Source organism: Poecile atricapillus, chromosome Z (genome assembly GCF_030490865.1).
Source record: "Poecile atricapillus isolate bPoeAtr1 chromosome Z, bPoeAtr1.hap1, whole genome shotgun sequence".
Taxonomy (NCBI): domain Eukaryota; kingdom Metazoa; phylum Chordata; class Aves; order Passeriformes; family Paridae; genus Poecile; species Poecile atricapillus.
Window position 1 is genome coordinate 32,040,914 of NC_081289.1, and position 20,882 is coordinate 32,061,795.

At 38.9% G+C, this 20,882-nt stretch overlaps 1 protein-coding gene across 1 annotated transcript in view; it reads right to left on the reverse strand.

The window, feature by feature from the left end:
* Positions 1-20,882, reverse strand: part of LOC131573513 (plexin-C1-like) — a 70,073-nt gene that overhangs the window by 35,753 nt on the left and 13,438 nt on the right. Inside the window, exons 4-14 of the mRNA XM_058827524.1 lie at positions 20,575-20,675; positions 15,210-15,324; positions 14,060-14,204; positions 10,680-10,749; positions 9,233-9,308; positions 9,059-9,112; positions 4,578-4,717; positions 3,360-3,539; positions 2,004-2,091; positions 866-1,072; positions 560-751 (exon numbers count right to left, since the gene is read on the reverse strand). Coding sequence (XP_058683507.1) covers positions 560-751; positions 866-1,072; positions 2,004-2,091; positions 3,360-3,539; positions 4,578-4,717; positions 9,059-9,112; positions 9,233-9,308; positions 10,680-10,749; positions 14,060-14,204; positions 15,210-15,324; positions 20,575-20,675 — 1,368 coding nt within the window. The remainder of the gene's footprint in view (positions 1-559; positions 752-865; positions 1,073-2,003; positions 2,092-3,359; positions 3,540-4,577; positions 4,718-9,058; positions 9,113-9,232; positions 9,309-10,679; positions 10,750-14,059; positions 14,205-15,209; positions 15,325-20,574; positions 20,676-20,882) is intronic.

Genomic DNA, 20,882 nt, shown 5'->3' on the forward strand with positions numbered 1-20,882 from the left:
GACATCCATGCTAATGTCCTTATATTTGGGCCTGGCTTTGAGCCACATGCTCAGAGCATTTTAGCCTTCCCTATGCACACTGAATTTCACCCCTTTTTTCACCCAGAAATGCCTTCTGTCTCAGTGGTGATCCCTGAGACAGATCCTTACCTACTTTAGTATGAAAAAGTGACTGGGAAAACACAATCCTTTTCCTCATGGCCACAGTGGAGAATCAGATTGCTTACAGATCTAAGATGAGGGGCTCTCCTGGAGACAGAGATGCTGTACCAGTGATGTCTGTTCTGCAGGTAAGAGGTGTGACAAGCTGCTGGTCTCCTGGAGCTCAGCAGCAGCAAGTCCAGCTTGGACTGCAAAGCTCGGACTCTGACACCACCCCAGCAACCAGACAGAAAATGAACTCAGTTCTGCCAGCAGTACCTAAGCTAGGCAGACACGCTTAGACATGAGGAACAAAACTGTACTACCAAATACCATGACAGCATTAATGATACGTTTTACTACACTTGTATAAACATTCAAACAATGCTAAATTGCAACAAAAGGGACTTCTACTTACAAAAACTTTCACTGTGGAAAAGTCAATCTTGTCGGTTCCTTCCCTTTTGAATTTGCACAGTATGGTGCTACGGTCTGGCTTTTTGGTAATATTTTGGACACTGAACCATATCTTTTTGGTCTGTGCACCAGTCATATATGACAGATAAACTTCTACCTCTGTTTTAGAAATATTCAAGTTATCATTTTCTTTCTGGAGGGAAAGAATTGAAAACAAACATCAGTCACTAAATACAGTAAGAAAAAAAAAGTTATCTCCAAACATTATTTTAAATTGGGTACTGTAGTTTATTATTTTGAAACTTACATATATTTTTAATTCCAGATCAGGATCCAGTTCAGTGTGCAGCTGGTAGTTAATGAACACTGGGTCTGGGTGATAGTGTAATTTGACACATGGTATAAAGGTAGTATCCACTTTTAACATCATATCAACAACTTTACCCTCTGTTGCATGGCTCAGGCTTGGTGTTAAGTAATGATACTCAGATGCATTTCCAGGACATCTAGAGACCTAGAAATGCAATAGCAAAGCTCTAACAGTCATTAAATACTCAACAGTGGGTACAATTACAAACAGAGGCACTCAAACTCATTTTAATATTTTCCTGACTTCACATAGATACTTGCTAAGCCTCTTCTCTGACATCAGGGCTGCATGCAGAGCACCTGGAAAAACTTCTGTGTTGAGCCCATGCCTACCTTTAAGTGCATTTGTCACACACTCTGCACGCTGCTCTAAGGCTGATTGCTCACTGCTAAGGTAACTATTTCCTGCAATGAGACAGGAATTGTGACAATGGATTTTCCTTCTTTCCCCTCAATACAGGTGACAAGCTCTTATCACAAGGCGGCAAGACAAGCTCTACAGCACTCCTAGGCATTTGCTCTTTCTAATTTAACTCCTGAGAGAGGGGGTTGCTACAGTCATCGTAGCATTGGGCCATTGTTCACTCCACTGGATGATGCTGCTGTGTTCTGGTCTCTGTGCTGCAAGAGTCAGCAAAGTGCTTGCCTCACAGCCTTGGAGAAAGGGTTTCATCCCAACATCAGCTCCAGCCTCCTGCCCCTCACTGAGGCAGTGACACCATTTGGGCTTTCAGCACAGAGCCAAAGGGAAGTATAGCACTCCCTCCTCCGACACACCCATGTGTGGAGACTAAGGAGACTCAAAAAGGACACATTTGGAGCAAGTCCTTAGACCACAAACAAAAGCTCAGGGAATTATGCAGGAGAGCAGCTGATGTGTATTTGTGATTCTGTACTAAGAATGTGTATAACTGTAATCCTCTAAGTGCTCATATTTATTTCAGCAGGGTGACTGACAAGTCCCTGGCAAGTGGTTGGAAAATACTGAGGTCTCCTCAAATCTTAGGAACAAAACCGAATGCTAACCTAGAGGTCAAGAGACCTCTATTTGCTTTTACAAAGGAGATAAGACTTACTGTGAGGTTTAATCTCTGGTCATCTGAAATAATCACACTGTCCACCACATTAAAATTTCTACCAGTTGTAGTAATTTTGCGACCACCACTGCAAAAGCCAAAGCAAAACAAAACAAAAACAAACATGGGGAGAAAGGGAGGTTAATACTATCTCTTTTCCCACAAACATGTCCTGCATTAATCCTTCAGTTGTGAATAAACTACTCAAGTGCATTTTGCTTTGGTAGCAGACAACATAATGAAGTCAAACTGCAGAACAAGATAATTTGAGCTATGCAGTGTACTTCCTCTCTTTATAAAATAATGGTAAATACTTTTGCTACCCCAAAACAACATGACTTAATTGCTTCCACACGTATACCCCTTTTTTTCAGGGACTCTCCAACTTTTTTTTAATTTATGCAGTCCAAGAACAAGACCATGATTTAATATTCTGCCTTGAAGAAAGAACATCATGGTGTTTCACTGCCCCAGCCTGTGCTTAATTCTTGCCTTCTTCCGGACCAGCCCTTCATGCCAGGCACCTCACAGGAAACATTCTCAGTGGTGTTCAGACCATCTGTCTCAGCACACAATGGTGCTTGTGTCTGAGGGCTCTGGCTCACAATTTATGCTGTACCGAGTTGGAGTGGCTTAAGGTATTATTAATTTCCAGCTGCCTGAGGTGCCTCTCACCTGGAGATGAGGGCATGCATCCTGGCTGCTCAGTTGCTGCAGCTGCCAGCCCAACCCATTACCTCAAATCCTCACTCGACAAGATATCAGATTCAGAATGTGAGAACAGGTAAAAACTGTGAAAGCAGAGGGAGAGGTGGAAAGCTGTGCCAGAGAATATCCTTTAAATCATCCTGAAAGTCTTTCACCAGATCTGTGAGTCTCCTGCAGAACACAGCAAAGGCTTGAAAAGGGCTCTTTTGGCTTTAGGGAATCATATTGTAAAGCAAGTCTGTGTACATCAGTGCAATGATGATTATTTTCACTTCACTTCCAATCCACTGATACTTTATACTGTTTCACAGATGAATGCTATATTAGCATCAAGAAATCAAACTTAATTGGAGTTAGAATTTATGCATGCTATCCGTATTTTGGGTTTAGGCTTAGTAGGGATAGGCTACTTTTGACTTCTATAAAGGAGACCTGAGGTGGGCAGAAGAAGTCTACAGAATCCATCTTGCAGCTACTATAACCCTATCTGTTAAATCACTTCACAGGCTTAAATTCATCCAACACAACAGGTTACAGCACTCTTCAAAGCTTGCTTCAGCTGCAGTCTGGCCAAGGAAGAAGGCTCATATTGGCTCAGTGCAACTACATTTGGATAAGTACATAAAAACTACAGAAAGACAAACTTACCTGATCCAGGAGGTATTTGGTGTAATTCTAGAACATGATGGCAGCGAAACATAATGCAGGGTCATTGGTGGTGAACATTTTTTCCCATTAGCCTGGATACATATACTTTTGGCCTCTTTACGTGTTGGTGGGAGAGCAAATGTCATTTGTGTATCATTTAGCACATTTCTAACTTTAATGCTGGAGAAGAAAGAAAACAAACACTGAGACACAGATGCCACTCATTGGTGTTACTACACGAAGCCTATAGCCTACAGCAAGTGGCAAGGAGAAAAGAGAACTGAATCTCTGTCTGAGCTGCCAGATGGAGGTGGAAAGAGAGCAGGGAGTTGAAGAAATAAAGTAGGGCATCATTTGAATGAAGTTGCTATGTGACACGATAATCACAGAAAACAGTATAGATAATCAGCCCTGGGATGAGGCTATGTAATGCAATGTGTGACTATGCTGTTTACTGCGTACTTCATGTTACCAGCATGGTCCATGAGCCAGTCAAGAATAACAATCTTCATTTTCCCTTCATTTCTTCTTTTTCTTTCTCTCTTTCCTCACATTTTTTCACTCCTTCCTCTTTCTCTCTACTTCCTGTCTTACCCTCCCTCTCTCCCTTTTTTTTTCTGTGGTCCCCTGAAAACTTATGGTTGAAGCAAGAACTGAACACTACCTTTTCAAGTGCTAGCTATGTAAAATGGGCTTCCTAATCACAGGCAGCCATTGCAGCTGCACCTGAAAATAACTGATTCAGAATAAGAATGCCTAATTATCTAGGGGTTTACACTGTGTAATCATCAACAGAAAAATTGGAGTTGTACTAGAAATTTCTTTCCCTGGCATGGTGTCTGTGCTTTACAATCAGAATCCTAGAATATATTAGGAATATTTTGAAGCAGAGGAGATTCAAACAAAAGCTGAGGCTTTCCTGTGACCTAACTTCTTGATGCCTGCTAGAAGGCACAGAGAGCCACAGATACAAAACTGTCCTACTGCTGCTGAGAGAATTGACAACTCATCCATCCCTTGTGTTGTACTCAAACACCAAATTCATTTTCATCCTTTGGTAATTTAAAGTGGAAGTATAAGTAAAGGAGTCCAGAGCATTCCCTGCTCTGCTGAGGAGAGGTACATGACAACTGTTCACACAGTTCATTATTGCTAGAGCAAAATGGATATAATTTTCACCACGCAAGGTAAATAGTGTTACTTTTTGGTTTGACTCACACGTCTGGTTTACAGCCAGTGATTCCAGTCAGTATCAGTTTTATGCCTGATGCACGTGTAAAGTTTTCTCCTTTGACTGTTATTTCACTTTTGCCTAATGTAGAAATCCACAAAGGTTCAATGGATTGAATGCTGATATGCTATTAGGAAAGAAAGCAAAACAAGATCTGGTTATGAAAAGGCTGAGCAGATAAGCAACAGCTGTAAAAACAACCACCACTCAGGAATGCAGATTTTATGGCATTGGGATACATTTTTATTATTAATTTCAGATACTGTTAAACTTAATCCTGGGAAATACTGTCAATCACAACTTCATTACAAGCCAACTATTTTTACCTACGTATTTTATATTTCAATTTAACTAATAACAAAGTTGCCCAAAGCAATCACAGTCCTTTAGTAGTAGGTAGCATAAAAACCCAGCTTGAAATGATATGTTTCATGTGACCCCTGAAGAATTAAAAAACAAGGCAAGACAAAACCCATGGTGCTGTCACTATGAGAGATCAGATGAACAAATGAAGGCATCTTTCGTGACCTGAAAAGGGGAAGCAGGGTCAAATCCTTGAATGAAAATTTGAGAAAGCACCCAAGAATTAGCTTTACTAGAAAGTCTTTTCAAAATCATACATAGAACTAAAGTTATAAAACAACTGCAGGGGAGTCTTTTGGTATCTCATTTTTACGCTAAGAAGTTCTCCAGCATTTAAAAATAACTCTAGTTTGCTGTGATGTTGTCACAGTCTTGCAGAAAAACTGTGCTTTTCTTTGTCTGTATTTACTTACTCTAACTTACTAACACTACTGAGCAAGAAGAGGTATTTTTTCCTACTGTATTCACTTGATATTTTTGATGGCATCTCATGTTTAACCAGTTTTGCTGCTTCCCCAGTTTTACAATCACACAGACGGTTTCCTCTCTATCTTTCAGACAATAAACTGAAACATTCAAACATTCAAAAAAACAGGAAAATACGCATGTGAAACCACAAACTGTTTGGGACCTTCTCCGGCAAACCATTTTTAGCTCAATTTTAGACTACTTTAAATTGAGCTTTTAGAGCACTGTGATTATCCTGTTTTTTTGCTGTGCACCTGCGGACACATTCACTGGACAGTTCAGTCTTCCTGATCCTGTTAAAGATGCTGGTGCAAAGCCTCTAGGAAAGTCCATCCCACAGGTTTTTCTCACCATTAATCATTTCATGTACCCAAAACAGCGCTGATAAGGACTTTGGGCTGGTAGCCTGAGGGGACCACCAAGGTCACAACACTTTGACCATTTCAAAAAGGTCTCGGCACATTGTTCCCACATGCTATAGTTCACTGGATGCCAGAGCACTCCAGAGCAAATGAGGGATCTGTCACCACTGATTGAAAGCTGCAACTTGTGCCTTAGGAAAAGGCCAGAGAGTGCAAAGGCTGGGGCCAGGGGGGCTGCAAAAGGGCCACCAAGATGACCTCTCGTATTGATAATAGAGGAAGGCAAAGAAAATCCCTCACAAACAGCATGAGGGGGAAAATTCACTCCCACAATAATCTGGAAATCAGTTTAATTCTTGAGACAGGACAACTGATGCAGAAATCAAAGCCAGCAAACCACTATTGCTTTTTTTCACCTGCATCCTCTCCTTCTGCTTGTGTCCAACCTCCAGTGCACCAAGGACAGCCAATATCCTCACACAAATCCAGAAGCCACAGAAAGGAGGAAAACACAGCTTTGGGTTCTCACTGGTAACCATCAGGGAGCCCTGAAGCACCAGAATCCCACAGTATCACACAAACAGAGGGAGATCCCCCAGACAGCACCAGGGCTCTGAACCCTGGTGAAGGAAATGCCAGGCACCCATTGCTCAGGGGTGCAGCAGGGCTCCCACTGGTCTCTTTGCCAGGCACCAAACACCACAGAGTGCTTCAGATTACCTGCCTTGCTTCCTTTCTTAGCCCATGAAGAAATCATGGAAAGGATTGTTCACTCAGAAGGTTTCAGCCCCCTCTGAAACCATGCCTTCCCTGAGGTTACACAGCACAGACTCCCTCGTGGCATCCTGCCCTGGCCTCATGGAGTCAGTGCAGTCACAGCACTGAGGTAAAATGACCTCAAGAGTCCAATTCCCACCCAGCTTGACCGCCATAATCTGCAATACTTGCCTCAGCAGCAAAAGAAACCAATAATTTCCTCACTGAAGGCAGGAAGGACCTAATGGGTCCTCCCTGTGGTCTGCAGTGCTCGTTTCCCCAGTGCCAGCCAGCCACTGACCTTCCAGTTGCTACATGGTAGGGGGAGCAATGCCCAGGGCAAGAGGAGCCAGAGCAGAGAGGCAGAAGGATATTTATAAAAATCACTAGTTGTGAGGCATGTGTGATGAAAGTGTAAACATGCGAAGAGACATACAGGAAGCGTGCACCAGGTCCTCAGGTAATGTAAATCAGCACAGCCCTGTCAGCTTCAATAGAGTTCCATATTTCTGAGCTGCAGCCTCCTCCCCCCTCCCCTGGACAGCCCTAACACTTCCCTGGGGCTGTGTGATCTGTGCTAGCACATCCTCAGAGGTGTGGTTAGCATGGCTGCAGGTCTCAGAAAGACTAGCCCAGGTTAAGAGGTGTCTGCCACCCTGGGGAGTCCCTCTCTGGCACAGCCCCTCCTGCACAGGGGCTGAAGAACTGGATCAGGGAACTAGCCCAGATGAAAAATAACCTGCTGAAAGATAACGGTGATTTCCAGCCAAATCAGTTCCCTAGCCAAGCGTACTCAATCCAACCACTCCAGCTGCTGCTCCGGCAGGGGAGGGGGAAGGTGCACGCATAGAAACCAGCAGCTGGAGTCAGGAGGAGGGCTGGGGCTGGCACTGAAAAAAGTATATTAATCTAAATGCTCAGCTGGGGTTGTGGGAAAACACAAATCCTCTTTCTCCACTCTCCAGTATGTTCTCCTTATAGCAAAAGCAGTCAAAGGAGAACAGGATTTCAAATGCAATTTCAAGCTCTCTGAATGGATCAATCACTTCTAAATAAACATCTGCTTTTGCACTGCCTCTGGTGCTTTCACTGCCTTGTCCATCACTGTCTTTCCAAGATAAGGCATGTGGAAGAAAGCCATCTCCTAGGCAATTCCAACTATTTACCAATGTCAAATTAATGCACTTGGAAGCAGAGCAAAGAAGAATTTTTTCTGTTCTTTCACCAGACATAATGCTTTAAATGCAGATCGAATCCAGAATATTAATGCTCAGAAGCGAAAGTATTACAATCCCACACATCTCTGTGCAAAACAAGATGTGTTTTATGATTTTGTTTAAGAAACATCAGCTGAGCAGCTGAATTTAAGAGGTAATCCCTGTCTTGAGAGGTAGAAGTTTGAGTAGTTCTAAAGAAACACTTAGAGATAAGAACACAGTCACTATTTATAACAACGAAGCATCACTCACAGAAAAGCTGAAACCAAAAAGTGTAGGCAGCAAATCTCTATGTACTTACTCATCAGTCAATTTTCTCTCCACTACTCATTTCTTTTCTAACACCTGCATGTCATAAACAACCACTGACAAAAAGATCACTCAGTTTTATGAGAAAACAAAAAAATTTTGATTTCATAAAGAATGAAGGTATAATCTTGTGGTTAAAGGGCTGATCTATGATCAGAAGGTTAAAGGGCTGACCAATGAGACAAATAATTTAGATTGTATGCACACATACAGTCTATATGAATTCTGTAGAGAATTCAGCAGGTATTTTGGCAGGACTAGTGAACTTCTTCCTTCCCAGTGATCCAGCTTGTGTGGATCCATCTCCAGTTTTGTCTACAGCCTGGAAACAAGGAAAATTTTTCTGAAAGTGTGAACCAGAGATTTACTAACACCCATGGATTTCAGTTCCTGGACTCATCCTGTAGCCACTTCTCTGTTATGCAGAAACTGGGTGGCACATCCTCCCCTTCCTTCTGCTCCCCTGGCAGCTGTTTCAGCAGAAGCTGTGATCTGGCTGCATAAAATGAGGAAGAGGTTTGAGACTCTGAAGCCTAGTTTCCCAGAGTTGTCTGTGACAGCAGAACTGAAACATGCTTTTATATCTAGGTAAGATTTTAAGCCTGAAATGTTCTCCTTTTTTTTTGTTGTTGCTGGTCAGCTCACATGTTCCAGCCCTCTGCATGATGGCTCCCATGGAGTGACTAAATCCAGCACATAGGGACTTTGGCATTTAAAGCAATCTTGTAAACACTGCATCTACAGGTAGGCATAGGACAATTGCAGTGCTCACTGTCTCAATGCCTGCATCTGAAACACAAGTTTTTGCTGATACCTTTTAACACCAACAGAACACTAAGGAAAAATAGTATCAGTCCAAATTCTGCATTACCTCACTTTGTGAACGACTGCCTACTCATCCATATCTCTATTTTTTCTGCAAAGTCCTCCCATTTTAAATAATTTTCTCCCTCAGAGAGCCTTAATAATGCTGATCTTAAAACGCTAACTAACCTCTGTTTTCCGCACAGTGGTGATCCCCTTGGAAACAGTTGCACTGCAATCATCCTGGAAAAAAATAAGAATTTCTCCATGTCAATATAAAAAAGAGACAGATTGCTGCTCAGATGTAAAAAATACAAGAAAAAGGCGTCACAGGGGATTTCAGTTTTCCCCAACAAACTTTACCTGGCAGGTGGTGACAGGAGAGACACGTATCCATTTGCAGCTGGCACACTCACCCTTGTGTATACACCGTGAGCAGCTGGTAACACAGAAACAGAGTTTTTGTAAGACACGGGAACTCAATCCAGATTCAGTCATGAATGTCAAATTTCAAGTGACAGAAAAAAGCGTAAACCCAAGGGAAAAACCAAGCAAACATGTAATGAAATGGGTAAAAGTCTGTTTACCCTCCAAGCCTACTGTTCTGCTGTACTTATTCTGAGAAGAAATTTAGTATGAAATACAATCTGTATTGAGATGCTGAGAGTCATTAATTTCAAAAAAAGCAGGAAGCAGAGGAAACACTTTGTGTTACATTTTACTGTGATTTACAGTACATGAGTGGCCAGGTAGTACTTTTTAACCATAAAAGGGCAGAAAACCATCACTGATTTTTTTCCAGCTTATCTGAATCTCTATTCTATGCGTATAGTGCTAGGAAGTATTGCCAGCTTGCTATTGCCTTCATCTACCAAAAAATATGCTTGTTGGAAAACTAGTTTGTCCCTATCTTGCTTTGCAATGCTTCTAACAATATGGATGAGAGCCAAGAGTAGCACAGTCCCTCCCCAAACGTGCTGAGAAATGCTCTGATTTAGAGAAAGACAGATCCTTCCCTGTGCTCCTCCAGGGACAGGGAAGTGATGTGCCACTTCCCAAAAAGAAAAGAGTTTTATTTCATCCCAGGTGTTGTGAATTAGCCTTTTTGCATAGGGGAGGAGCGTTCTGAATGGGAACACTGTAGTTACCTACAGCATATATTAGCCAGATCTTTCTAAATATTAACAACCACCTATCATAAAGTGTTAGGCCACGTACTGGGCACGAATGCTTCCTCTGCCAGCTCTCAACAAAGAGTATGAAAAATAATGTCTAAAGAAGAATAGGTATTCATTATTCCTATTAGCAGATTAGATGTTACTTTCTGGTTTAATTATATTCATGTTACCTGTGGACCATATTTAAATTGCATCTGGGTCTAATTTAAAACAGCTTCACAAAGTGATTTTAAAGAATCTCTTGACTGCTCTAATCTAGGCCTTATACTGAGTACCAGGGGCCCACCTTTTACCCAAGGACAAAAAGAATTTTAATGTCATTGTGACATCCTTTATTATCTTTTCAGGCACTTGTCATAAATTCAGTCATTGTAATGACTCTCCTACAGTTAGTTTCCATGGTCCTATTAAATAAGAGAGTCATCAGAAGAAGTAGCTTTTTAAGGGAAAAAAAAATAAAAGAGAAGGAGGAGGAAGTGGGCCAAGAAAACAGATCTGACTATCTTTAGTGACATGTAGTTCCTCGATAAATACAAAAAAAAAAAAAAAAGAATGATGAATGACTTTAGTTACTTTCCCACACACACACACACCAACCCCACAATGAACTTTAACAAGAATCAGGCTCTTACTTTTTCAACTGAAATGTTTGTGTGATATTCCAAGAGTTTGAGGACAGTGATGCTTCGAGAACCAGACAATCTGGAAAAATGCACATGTTAGGTATATGCTGGATATTACAAGAAATAACTGTTTAAAAATAGTTTGAGTTGAAATCTCGAAGTAGCTGTTCTCTACTTGGTATGCACCTTCTCTCATACATTCACTCACACTTCTGACTGATAAAAATAGCCAGATTTTGTCCTTCCACAGCACTCCCCAGCTGAGTTATACCAATGCTTTATACACACATATTAATTAAGCTTGATGCCACCACCGTATGACAAATAAAAGTAATGTTATTGTCAGGATAGATAAGGAAATGCTACTGCGAAGCAAGGATATGAAATCATCTCTCAGAAAGCACACAGTGATATATGCTGTGGTATAAACCAGACCCTGAATTCAAGTCTTCTAACACACCAGACTGTTCTAATGCAAGAGACCCCACCATACCATACTTCTCTCTCTTTCTGTCTCACAGACTTGGTTTCAGAGTCTCCTTTTGTAATCTATGCAGTAGCAATTTTCATCCTATTTAAATCTTTTATGATTGCATGAGTCAATTTGCCATTATTTCAGCTAGCAATTACTATACCAACAATTCACTGGCAGCTGTGGTATGAAAGAGTATCTTCTCTTATGAGCAGAATACCACATCGAACAGTAGAATTAGACATATACCACTTAAGCCATGGTCTCTTTCATCTGTGTGCCTGCAGATGTGTAGTCTGTGAAATGAATGGCTGCCTGAGATCAAATGAAACTCATGTTTGGAGACTTTCCTGACTTCTCTGTGCTAGAAAGTTGCTAGCTTTTTAATCCAGAAAAGTTACACAGATTTTAAGTATATCTATCTTGCATAGGTAGAGAAACCTTTATCACAGGCTGGCTTGTTCAGATGAAAGGCAGTTTTGCCTACAAGTGCATTGTTAATGTAGGTATCTCCTACCTCTACATGGCAGCATGGGTGTTCACTGCAAAGGTCATCTGAACTGCTTGTTAAAAACAGCCCTTGGGACCACTCATATGTTCAAACACCTTACTAAATGGATAGCAGTTTGACTTTAATGATATTTTTATGCTTAAAGATGTGGATGAGTACAGACAGACATTCTGAAATCCTTCATCAAACACTTATGTGCATCTCCAGAAATCCAGCTATTAGCAGAAATCTGACACATTGACAATTGCCTAAATCAATATATGAGAAAGGTCTCAAGCCATGAGCTACAGAAAAAGTAAAATACTCCTAGTATTTTACTAGGAGTAGTAAGTAAAAGGAATTTATCTCCTTCTGGCAAAGCTTGTTTTTCTTTTAAGCTTGTATAAATACCTGAAAAACAACACTGTCAAATATGCTTTCCTGATTCTGTCTGTGTTGAAATTAATGGAACCTATTATTTTCTGTATGGTCTGGGCTGATCTTTTAAAATGCATTGGACTTCACTGAGTAGTGGGTACTTTCAAAATGTTTTTTCCAGGAAATGATACCTAAAGGAGTTTTGCAAGTGCATCCTCTTGTGAAACAGAGGTCACTTTACAGGAGATACCATAAATAGTCAATGTTACTTCACATCTGAATTATCCAGTAAGACATCTCAGCTCACAGGAGCACGTGAGTGGCAGTAATACTGGCAGGCACAAGCTAACCTCACAGCCTTCTGGCTAACACTGCCAAAGGGCTCATTTTTGGCACAAAGAACAGGCAAGGTGAGCTGGCTTCCATAACAACTGTTCTCTGAAAACCTGCTAATGGAATTAAGAGGAAGCTTTAGTCTGTGAAGACAGAGAACCAAACTATATAGTCCATAATTATAAGAAAACATGGCTTTTGGGACTGGGTCAACAAAGGACATTTCCTCTTAAAAATCCACTAATACTGTTTCCTAAAGACAGCTTAATAGATGAAAATACTCATGGATATCACTCCAGCTGTCATCTTCTAGAGACAGTCTTTCCTTCTCAATTCCCAGTACTGGACAGGAACTTGACACAACACTTCTGTGATGCTGGAGGAGTTTTTTCCATACAGCCTCCTGAGATCCAAATGTTCCAAAGAACCTTCTCCAGGGGCAAGGGTCCCCAGGAGAGAGAGAGTTCTTTGTAGCACTGAGCTCTTCAGAACAACAGGTCCTTGAAAATACTTGGTAACATTTCATTCCTCCTCCTACACCACAGTTTTGTAAGAGAATCATTTTCATGCACAGTATTCCATGTCCTTTGGGCTATATTAATGAGGAAGAGATAGAGGCATTTGTCTGAATTTTCTGTTTCCTCTTCAAGTCACCTAAGAACATGTGGGAATCCTTGTGTTTGCTATCTCTTCCTTAGTTTAGATTCAAACTCTCTTTTACATTCTAACATAATCAACTTTAAGAAGTTATAAGGCTCTGTTAAAAAAGCTTTGTGTTTCTATACAGACTCTTGAAGAAATGCAACGGGGATGTTGCCTTAGTGTTAGTTAAGTAATGCTCCACTGTGAAGGATTATGATCAGGTCCTTGACACCAAAACCTGAAGAACAGCTCAAAAATCCAGACATTCAGTAATTTACCACTTCATTCTAAAACTTGGAGCTGCCCATTAGATACACAAGCATTGCACATCCAGTACAAACTGCTCAGGTATTTGAGAGCCATTGGTGAGCAAAGTGGTGTAATGATGTAAGTATTATTGCAAAATGAGTCAACCAATAATTCAGAAGGATGAATGAAATCAAGTCAAAAGGATGTACCCACCAAATTGCCCCTAAACCATCTATTTTTCTTCTAATCCTCTGCACATTTTCTCACAGTGTCTAAGTTAGGTTGAAACAGTTAATTAAATGTTAAGATTACTTATTGTAAAGACATTAATAATTAGATTTTCCTCTTATTTATGCTAGTACAGTTTCTTGCAAAAACAAATTCTGTTTGCAGATTAGAGAAGAATTAAGATGGGTTAATTTGTCAAAGCAAAGCACTAGACCAATACTGCTTCAATTGCTCCAGCCAGCTTCATTGTCATTCCATTTATCTTAAGTTTTCTTAGACAGTTATTAATGGCACAATGTAAATAAATATTCTAATGCTAAAGCACTGCACTGCCACAGGGTCAATTGAAGAAGCTGCTTCCAGCCACAGGGTAATGTGAGTTACTACTTCTACAAAGGATTCCATATTAACAAAACTTTAATCATGAAGAACAATGTGAGTATACTCAAATCACTCGAAAAAATATGGATTTTCTTCTGTGATATTTAATTAAAAGCATTACGCACTTTCACACTCATTAGGCCTCTATTTGTGCAATACTCCCCTGTATTAAAGGGCAGTGAATAAGCATTAAATATGTGTAATAATAAAACATACCGTTATCAGTTATCATCGGAGTGGTTAGATTGCAGAAACAGGATGAATTTTTCAGCACTACGTTTTCATAAAATATTTCAACAGCTGTTACAATTTTTATCATACAGAAAGTAAGGATTTTGCTTACATTTGCAGTCACAACAACCTATAAAACAATAAAAACAAGAATACAACAGGGAGGTTTTGTTATACTTGCTAAATAACCACCTTGTCTTTACAGAAAACGACAAACTATGAAATGCACAAAACAAAAATTTTTGTGGTGAAAGCAGACAATTCACTTTGTAATCTCTCAAAGGAGAGTAACTCTCCCAACTGAAGAAGTCATACAGAAATAGTTCTGAAAGTAACAGCATTGCTTGCTTCCAGAAATTAAATGGATCTCTATGGTATGTTAGCAAGCAGTCTTAAATAATTTTGGATTTTAAAACTAGAAATTTGCTGTGTTGTATGCTGTTATATTTCTTTAAAAGTATTTGAGTAAGAATCTTCACAGAGAGAGATCGTTTGCATCCATAACCAAAGAGCACTTAATTATGAAACAGAACTTATATTGTAATGAATTATCCTTTGTTTCTGGCTGAGAGTGCTTTACAAATATGATTACATTAGTGCATTCAATCAGGAAATCAGAAACAATAGCGTGCAGATTAAGTGGCCAGTCACAATAGTTGATAATCAAATATTCAAGGCTGCGTGTGCTGTGAACAGATACAGAGTAAAGACTAGTATCAAGTACTTAAGAATTTGTGTTAGCATATGTGCCCCAGTGAATGTTTTCTAACTTGTTACAAAGCTCAGAACTTCCATCCTGCACTTGATATACAGTTACAGGATATATTAAAATAGCTGATACAGTGATACAATGGAAGCATTGCCTGAGTTAGCATAGTGAATATTTGAATTTTTGACTTAACACCATGAGGATTTTAATAGGATTCTTCAGGATACATTTCATAGAAGAGGAGAAGAACATCTATCTAATTCACACATTCAGCTTACTGAGATATTAAAGATACTTGCCAGTTGTTGGGGTAAGAGGAACTAATATATGGAACATGCTGACAAAAGAAGACAAGCTGCAATAAGCAACAAAATTAAGTATTTTAAGTCACAATAAACAAACACACATAAAACTAGGTGTACATACCTGATATTTGGCAGGGAAACTTAGCAGGATTTTCAGATCTTTATCAGGTGCATGTGAAATGTTATACCAACCATTTATGCTGTTTGAATGTGTACAATTTTCTTTTAATGTGCACCTAAAAGTATACATAAAATTATACTAGCCTCCTTATCATGCCTTTGACTTCAGACACTGTACTTCAACTTATTTAAAGTTACTGATTTTTTACAGGAACACTATTGATTCTTTTTTTTTTATAGGAATATAGTTATAACTCCAAAAAGCTCCAGGAAAACAATCAGCAAAACCTTCTGTTTATCAAAACTAATTACAATGCATTGATATATGCTCGAGGGTTTTGGTTAAGTCAATGGGACTCAAGCAAATATGAGATGCTTGGCCAGTAACAGTAGAAGTGGTAGCCTGGGATGGAATTCATCATCCCCAAATTGGCTGCTTCATTGTACAGCTCTAGATCTGATCCCCCCGCTGCCCCCCAGCCCCCCTCTATACTCTTTGGGGAGAAATATGTTCTTAAGAGTACAATGCACCTACCCTGTTTTAGACATTCATACAAAAATGAAATGAACCACACTATGGAAACTACTTATTCTCTCCAGAGGATGTAAGAAGGGATGGGAGTGAAGCTCAAATGTAAAGCTATACTACAAATGTGCATGGTTGATGAGATATATCCTCTTCCCGAACCTCCTTTGTCACCCACTGAATGATAATCCTTCCCTTTTTTTGTCAGCACATTTGGTTAAAAACACCAGATTTGAAGGGGTTCAAAATAGATTTCTCTGTCTTCAAGCACAAAATTCATTTCAGAATTAGGACAGCTCAAGGTAAATACAAATGTTAGAGATGCCAAATTGTAGGAAACAAACTGTGCAACAAAAAATTAAGGAAGAATGAGGAAATGCTGGGATACAGAAGTACTACAAAGACTACACATATTAAAAACATGTTATAAGAGAAAGACAACACAGGCATACAAATTAGATGGACAATCAATGAGTTTGAAAGGTGAATCCTTAAAATACTGTCTGCTGTCAACAGTTAATGGACAATTCATGGTTTAACTCCAAGTAATTTCATACAGTTAGCAATTACAGACAAGTAAGTGCTAATTGAATGTATCTTAATATTTTAATACTAAGATTGAATATTTATAAATAAATGTAACATTTAATGGTTTTAATTCTACTTTTCTACTAAATGTAGAATCACATATAGCTTCAATACTGTGAACAGTGAGATCTGCCTTAACGAACTATTCCTTCGCTAAAAACTGGAAATGAGTTCACAGTTGCAAAGTATGGGCCTTTTTAATGAAGAGCTCACTGTAAAATTTCACAAACAATGTGTTTTCTCTCCAGAATGAACAACACATTCAACAAAAATATCCACCACACTCCGAAATGCCCAAAATAACCGCACAAATCTTAGGAACCATGAAGTCTTCTTCTATGCAGATCAAGATGTTGGCAATTGGAATGCAGTTAAGCACAAGGTCACTTCCTTTGTGGTCTAACTCAGGAAACTGAGTTCCTGCTGCATAAGAACCTGGTGGGGCTTTGCATCTCAATACACTCAGATCATAATGATTCTGTAACAAATTAGGACTATATACGCCTGATGTATTTCAAACTGCCCAAGCTAGGGCAAATATCAGTCTCATGTATAGCTCTCTTCACCCTACTGAGATCACAAAGGCTCATTAGCACCACAATTTTAGAGCCAGAGAAGACGGGATCAACAGATCACAGATGTGCATAAACCACATTCTCAGACATGTATGGGTAGGTAATTCGCACTGGTAATGAGGAAGGACAAAAGATAAAGACATTCTACAGTTTCTGACAGGGTGAGGATTATAATGGTAAAGATGCAAGGCAACACACTTGCAGTACTTGGCACTAAGTAAGTGTATGAATGTCAGTGATGCGAAATATTAAAATATTTTTATATTCTAAATATTTTTAAAATATTAAAAATTTGAAATATTAAATCAAAATATTAAAAAATAAAACTGTTCATCAAGGTGAATATTTACAACTGTCCCAGGAAGAAGCTACTTGCTTTCTTAGACTGCCTGAGGAACACAAGCAGTGAACCTGTTTCCCTCTTTTGCAATGAAGAATCTGAGCATTTAATAGCAAAACCAGTAATGGCACCCAGAACCCAGGGTCATGCTTATCTTTATGTGAGGGAAAAATGCATCTTTTGTTGCTCTAAGAGCTGACCTTTAACACTCTAACAGTGTGCTGTGGAGAACAGTCATTTTCATAGGAAGCAGTCACATCTGATGCCCCTCAGCATAAATTCTCAAAATTGCCCTGCAAAGGCCAAGAGCAAAATAATTCCACTCACCTAAAGATAAAATTATTCTGTAATACCCTTATTTTTAGAAAATTTATATTGATTTCAAGTACTTTGAATGAATATAACAGATAAATATTATTTGTGAACCACATAATTCTGAAAATTAACATACAGACTCGGACAACTAAGTCTGGCTTTCTTGGAAAGGCAAACTGGACCTTATACAAGTATGAAGGTATAAGCTATGAAACCCTTGGATCAGATTTCAGACTGTAAAGATACGTGTAGAGAGAAAAGCAGAGTCAAGATTTTTTTTTTTTATATATTTCACAGCAAACTAGTTCTTTTATACTACTAAAGATTTCTCTACACAATTGGAACTGAGTTCCTCTTATTTCACTATGATAACACAATACTTATGCATACCGGTTCATCTGTACTTACTTACGTCTCTGCTTCGCTAATCTTTGTTAACTACAGATCCTAACATACTTGCCTTCTCTGCCCTGCTAAAGCATACTGATTTCCTCATGGAATGAGAACATGCTTTCATTCATGTTGTGAAAATTGTGGCTTCTTTCTTTCTCCAACGTACCAACCACTGAATGAAGTCCACAGATGTCCTACACATTGACTACATTCAAGAGTAACTCTGGTCATGTTAGATAATATATTGTGTTGTTTCCATATGGAAAATGCATGTAAAACATTAATACCTTGTACTGGAATTGTATTTCAGCATAATTTAGGTAAATCTGATTCATCTACAGAAAATCTATAAACATTAGGAGAAATCAACACAATGCTATAACTAATTGGTTTGAATGATGGCAAGTGAAAAGGAGAATTAATATATTTGTCCCTATAGAAGAAAGAGTAGAAATAGGAACAGTAGAAACATTTTGTTTCATTTTGTTTTCACCTGCAATGAGATGCACACATTTTTTCATTAAAGGACTGGATTTTAATTCACACTGTCCTTAAAATGAAGGGCTAACATTGCTAGTAAATTTTATGTAAAACTGGAGTGTGTGTTTTATTTTACAGGAAAATTATTTCCTTGTAAAAGCAGAAAACATATCACTGATCTCAAAATTATTACGGAATATATTGCTTTAGTGGACACGTATGGACTTGGACTAAAATACTGGCTAAAAATGTCTTCTCCTAAACTTTCACTCAGAGGTGTCTCTTCACAAAGCCAAATATTTAATGACATTAAGTATTTAACAGTAAAAAATTATGTGGGTGTTGAACAGGACTCATACTACTTCATTTTTTCTCCAAAAGAGTACATTATTTCTGTTTCAATCAAATGGAAAGTTTTGGTGATTCCCCTCATAAGCAGGGGATTTACTGAGTAATAAGAGTTATTCACAATCTCTTTATAAGGTAATTAAAAGACTGAAAATCTTAGCACTGTAACATACACAGTTTCTACAAGGGAGCAAAAGAGAGTTTGAAGAAAACACATTACAGAATAAATACCTACTCTCTTCCAATAACTACCTTTGCAAACACACAGTGGCAGATCTTCAGCAAAATCACGCTAACACAAAATGGACAAAAAACTAAAATGAGTTAGTATTAACCTTCTAAAAGAGACTACTAGTGGAATTCCTCAAAAATCCTTCTTATAGGCACTTTAAGATTTTAATCAGTGGCAAATTAGCATAAAAGAAGATTTACACTGTTGACATCTGCTGATGATACAGAGTAGGGAATGTTAACATGCAAAGGAAGATAAGAATATCACACAGGAAAACTTGGATTACCTTGAAGTGGAATGACATTTCAAAGCATAAAGCACAAGAACATGTACCTACAGCAATAAAAATCTCACAACCCATATGTGTTATAGACTGGAAACTCATCCGTTGGAAACACAACAAAGAAAGAAATGGACCTGGGGGCATTATTTGATCATGGATGATTGTGGCCCATCAATGTGATGCTGTCATGAAAAAGACGTTTGTGATCCCAGAACACACTAAGGCACTTCCTGGACAGACTGATTAAACAATATTAAGCAAGACACAGCTGAAATCTCCTCTGGAACACTTTGAGAGTCCTGGCCATCCTTATCTTAAAAGGATGCATAAATTTCACTGAAGGATTACTGGAGTGGAGGTAAGAAAGGAGTGTCTCATGTAAGAGGACCTTAGTGAAGTTCCCTGTTTAAGCACACCAAAATGAAAGGAGAGAGAGAGAGATAGAGAGAGACTGCTTTCACAAAAACAGGTAAGAGGTAAGAAGAGCTAAGTGTGAGAGAATGGGGGTGGGGAACTTATTTAGGCAAAGGTGATGTGAGCACCAGAGCAAATAACTAAAACCTGTCCATAAACATACACATGATGAAAATGAGCAGACATACTTTTACCAGCAAAAACTGAGACTGCCAGGAAGCAGCTGCACAACCAGGGCAGGAAGGACAAAAAGCCTATCTAAATTTAGGATGGTACTTTGCAAGTTTTTGGTTTTACATTATGTGGTTGCTTGCAATTGCTAAGATTAGGTCTGACGACCCAGGAATTTCTGCAGTCCAGACCTCAGATGTTGAAATTAATTATTCAAATGTGGGAATGAAGTATTTAGAAAGAAAATCTCCTTTTGCCTAAACCGAAGTCAGTGGCTCCAAAAAAAAGGAAATATCAATACTGAAGACAACTAAACACTTTTCTCATTCTCACATACAACATGCTCTCAGCTATTAAAAAGTTTCAAGAACAAGTATACAATTTTATTTCTCAATCTGGAAAACAAAAGTATCTCTTCTAACAGAGAGATTCTAAATCTTCTAATTCTAAAATTATTTATTATTCTCTGCCCAACATATATTTCATGGGTAGATCTCAAAAATCTGAGGGTTACATAGCCATTCAAAAGCACTGATTTCCCTTTCACATGACAAGAAAGTGTCTCACATTTATGGCTATGACTGATTCCACAAAAAATCAGTAGATACAATCTCGATGTTGAATAGCCCCAAGCCAGTCAAAATGTACACTGACTAATAATGCTCTGCTTTTATATGACAGTCTAAAATATTAAAAGATACCTTCGATTGAAAGAACACCACCCACAGTAGGGGTCCTTTGCAGATAAGCATTCTTGCTCAGAAGCAAATCTACCACAATTTGCAACTGGTATTCTTCTCACCTGAAAGCAAAGAATGCAGTAACACATTGAATTAATACAGCCTCCATAAACAGGGAATTTGAAGATTACCATTAAGAATCTGACAGCAACCAAGCACAATCCCTCTGGGGAAGTCTCCGTATGGATTCCCCTCTGCCAGAAGACCTTTGGATAGAAATATGCAGCCTATTTCGCACACACTGTATTTTGCCATCAGATAATGAAACA